The sequence below is a fragment of the Amia ocellicauda genome, chromosome 16 (genome assembly GCF_036373705.1).
Source record: "Amia ocellicauda isolate fAmiCal2 chromosome 16, fAmiCal2.hap1, whole genome shotgun sequence".
Taxonomy (NCBI): domain Eukaryota; kingdom Metazoa; phylum Chordata; class Actinopteri; order Amiiformes; family Amiidae; genus Amia; species Amia ocellicauda.
The window spans coordinates 6,293,326-6,298,004 of record NC_089865.1 but is presented as its reverse complement, the minus strand read 5'-3'; the positions used below and the strand labels follow the sequence as shown (position 1 = coordinate 6,298,004).

Genomic DNA, 4,679 nt, shown 5'->3' with positions numbered 1-4,679 from the left:
CATATGTAGTAATAATACAGTGTAATTACTGGCCCAGTTATATGATTTAGACATTACTTCCATGCATACACCATGTATTTAAAAATGTAATTACAGTGTAAGTAGTGTAGTTATTGTACCTATACCTGTGCCACCTCAGTATAGTGTGCGTGCCACCCCAGTATATAGCACATCTCAGTATATAGTGTGTGTGCCACCTCAGTACATAGCGTATGTGTCACCTCAGTACATAGTGTGCGCCACCTCAGTATATAGCGCATCTCAGTATATAGTGTGTGCGCCACCTCAGTACATAGCGTGCGCGCCACCCCAGTATATAGCACATCTCAGTATAGAAATCATAACGTAATTAAGTTTAATATCATGTTGTTATATCTAGTAATAGTACAGTGTAATTACTGGCCCAGTTATATGATTTAAACAGTACATTCCTTTACCATGTAATTACAATGCAAGGACAGTATTTAATGTACCTGTACTTTAAAGTGTATCCCATTGTCCCAGTAAAAGCACTGCTGGGGTCTCTGTAGCATACAAAAAAATAAAACTTGCAGAGGACTGTCCAATCAGCTGCAAGATGGCGATGTCATCTCTGAAGACTCTCGCGCTGTGTCCGGGTGCACTTTCACTGAGATGCAGTAAAGCAGAAATGAATCCAGTAGCACAAGAAGTGTTCGTGGAAGATAAAGAAAACAAAGTTCAGACCCAGACGGCAGTGTTTAATCCACTATGTTTTATCTAGTGCTTAACATTTTCTACATGTACATTCATTGGTTTTCAAGCTGTGATAAGTGAACCTCTAGTCTTATTGTGTGAGGCTTGGAACTGTATTACGGATCCCTAAACACTGTAATAATGTCCTTATCAAATTATGAAAGTATGTTGAGCAAGTGCTACAAATAGGCTTGTCTGGATACATATTTCTATAGGGAAAGGTAAGTATTAAAAAAAAAAAAAAAGAGCACAGATCTCCTCTTTTGATTGGTCATGTAATAATAGAGGGTAAATTGAAGCGAAAAACTACCAGTCCTTCCTTGCCACTGATAAATTAAGGTTGCATTGAACAGTTTTGTTGCAAACTTCCCAACCCAATTCTGTACCTGCAGCAAAATACACCGTTACAGACCATAATATGGGAGAGAAGCAGTTGTGGTTCACTAATTCAATCAAGAAAAATAACTGCTGTATTTCGTTTATGGGGATCCAGTCTGTCTGCTGCTTGGAAGCGGCTTTCCGTCTGTCGTTTTCAATTACAAGCCTGCAGCCACATCACAATTTGAAAGGGTTCAGGACAAAAAACAGCTGCACTGAATACACAAACTTCAGAAACCACAGTTTAATCTGCTGATAATAACAAAAGGCATGCGTTTCACCTTCAGACCGCATTTTCGTTTGAATGCATTTCATTTCAAAACATAAAAGCAAGCCACGCGTTGCATTGAGGCACAGAAAGGAGCATGCTCTCGATTTCTGTTGTCCACTCGTTGGCATAACCGAACATACCTTCGTATAAGTGCTCATTGAGCTGCTGGAAGATCCTCTCAATCTCCGATGAAGATGAGAGGACATCGTGCTCTTTAATAGCTTTCCTCAGGTCGTGGATGATCCATCTGCTCTGGAAGTACATTGCCTCGGTTTCCTGCAACTGAGCCCCAAAGAAACATGCAACACTGTCACACACTAGTACAGTTTACTACGACACCTAACACTACTTTTCCATCTTTGGAGAATTCTTCTCTACTGCCCAGGACAGATGCTTGACATGAAACAACACAGAAGCTGTCAGTGACTCTCTCCAAATGATCACACAATTGCAATTGCTGAATGCCAGATAATTTTTAACAGTGACACCTACCTTTCTTCTCGTCCATTCCAGTTCCTTCCTCATGAGCGTTTTTTCCTTCTCCATCTCATTTCTGCAGCGAATGCTGGCATCAAGAGACGCTTCACACATGGACAGTTTCATCAGTGTGTCAGCCAGCATATTCTCCACTTGTCTCCTACAGACCTGAAAATCACGTTGTCGACTGTTAACTCTCACTGTTGCAGACGTCTAGTCCAAACACTGTTGCTCAAGAAAGACCGGAACCTGCCACCATGTGGAGGAAACTAGCAAGGGACTTATTCCAATAAAACCACAGCAGACTAGCAAAGCTACTGCACACATAGTACCATCCACATCAAACTGGGCAAAGGACTTCATAGGAAACAACAGATTTGACATTGACACTACTGGTAAACTGCCCACCTGATTGTGAAGGGACACACAATGTACACTATTCTTGTGCTCCCAGACTGATTCATGCTCTGTGGGGCACTGTATTCCAGATTACATCGTTACTGTTTACTAAGGCCACTGAAAGTCACTTTCAGCCACCTACCTCTCTCTCATCCATCTCGTTCTCCTGCTGGAAGATCTGATCATGGAGTTCCATGTTTTCGCAGATGAGATCTTCCACCGTCTGGAAGTCCTCACTGCTCTCGGTCCTCATCTGGACCTGGGCGTCTCTCACGGCCTTCTCCTCGACCACAGGCTCATCTGATCGGAACCAATTGAACAGGAATCAGCAACGCGCACACAAAACCCGTACACACTGTGCAATGTTTCGTGGGAAATGTCACGGAACAAGTTTTAAAAAAAAACGAAACACTAGGCAGGAAAGCTGGATTACTGCAGACATATCCCAAGTAACCATGCGTCTGCGCAAGGCTTATTTATTTAATTTATGATCCCAAACGACTACAGTAGATATTTCTCATATTCAGAGTTTAGCTCACCATGTTCCAATGTTTCCCTCTTCTCTAGTGAGATTATCAGAATTTCCTCAGTGTTGCTGCCTGTCATTGAAACACAATCACAAAATGAACAGCAATGAAATGGACATACAAACAAACTGCCCATCGCAACCCCAGCACACTGACTAATTTATCTCAATGTTGTGAGAAGAACAACATATTGATTGTTAATGTTTGACTGACATATCCAAACTCCTTAATGTATCAATGGGAAGATCTAGGAAAGTGATGTTATATAAACCTTTTGATATATGGTTTAATAAGTGACCCAAATGAGGTTTTAGATTTAACTTTACAACCCATGTCATCCACCAAACAACTTGTTTCCCTTTTCCACAAGTTTGTGTGTGGCACTCAGCAACTTAAGAGTGGATATGCTGATTACGGACAACAAACTGAAGTTATTCAGTACTTCAGGTGTTTCATGCAACTGCCCACTAGAAGGTATTTTTACAACAAATGGCTTGAGGAAAAAATACATAAATGGCTCAGAAAAATACATCAAAATCAGCTTTCTATGCACAGATATAGTGAAGAGAAAGAAGCTTTAAAAAGTACCGTTCTCCCAGCTCCCCAGATATGTTTCCTCATGCTGCAACTCATGAGCCTTCTGGAAGTAAAGTGTATTAAATAAAATACATTAAATTCAGTAAGCAGTTGTGTAAGAAGACCTTAATCTTTTATATCCACAACAATATATTCAAATGCTATGATTTATACAGTATATCAGAATGGCATTTCATAATGACTGATAACAAAAACAAGTTATATCCTAAGTCAATTTAATAACACAACAGCTGTTAAAAACAAACGCGGATAAATTAAAATGATTCTGCAGTATCGAGAATCCTGTCATGTTTAGGCACCTGTGTCTATCTACGATGCACTTGTATTGTATCAACCAATTCTTGTTGTTTGATGCACTTAATCTACATTAAAGGCAGGGTGGTATACAGACCATATGACACTGGCTCCCCCATTGAAAGAAAAAAAAATGAACCAGCCCCAAAGCCTTCAAACATCAACATTATTGAAAAGGCTAATCTTTATCACAAGCGTAGTACACTTACACTAAGGCGGTGATAAGAAATTTGTTCATAAAACTTGATACCTTTAGGCTTAAGTGAACTTCCTCATCCGATGAACGGGACACTTCTTCGATCTCATCTTTATTCGATGTGCTGCAGAAGACAAAATCATAAAACTGCTTATTTCTTAAAAATAAGTTTACTTAACTAATATAAGGCATACCATTTTTCTAGGTTTGTGTCATTTACTTTTCAAGAGAACTATCGGCCCAACTGGTTCTGAATAATCCTAGTCTATTGCCAAGGTTACACAGGTTAATTAACTGGACTGGATATCAATTCAGACCGCAAACAACCCACGCATATCCTCTGTCACCAAATTAATAATACTGATGATAATGATCATAATAATAATAATGTAGACATTTTAATGTATAGTGCAATGGAAAACACTAGTTTATATCTACACCCTGCTGAACAGACAACAATTGCCCACCACAGAACTAATTTTTCCCCTAAAGAATGCAATGGACAATGAAAGAAAGAATCTTTAGCAATAATGCGCCCCAAGAATAACTTGCAAAGATCAGTTATTCAATGTATGCTATGCTACATGTGTTAAAAAGGCAGGAGCTTCCTCTGTAAAACAATTCAAATAATCATTTCTTACCTGGGTTCTTTGTCCCCCTGATTTAAATCATTCTCCGACAAATGTTTTCCAGCATCATCTTGGTGCTGCTCTGCCACATTTTCATTGAAGAAATCATCATCAGGCCACTGGGGGAAATCAAATTCATCCTTATTCTCCTTCCCCTTACCCTTGAAAAAGGTTAGTAAACCAAACTGCTTCTTCAA

General features: G+C 39.5%; 1 protein-coding gene across 1 annotated transcript; it reads right to left on the bottom strand.

Moving 5' to 3' along the window:
- Positions 1-458: 458 nt before the first annotated feature.
- LOC136711819 (ankyrin repeat domain-containing protein 26) lies at positions 459-4,679 on the bottom strand. Its single transcript, XM_066688328.1, has 8 exons — positions 4,495-4,679; positions 3,908-3,977; positions 3,355-3,406; positions 2,779-2,838; positions 2,382-2,539; positions 1,856-2,008; positions 1,504-1,645; positions 459-628 (listed from the first exon to the last, which is right to left on the bottom strand). Exons 5-8 carry the CDS (start codon positions 2,490-2,492, stop codon positions 567-569), a joined length of 468 nt encoding a protein of 155 aa, XP_066544425.1. The 5' UTR covers positions 2,493-2,539; positions 2,779-2,838; positions 3,355-3,406; positions 3,908-3,977; positions 4,495-4,679; the 3' UTR covers positions 459-566.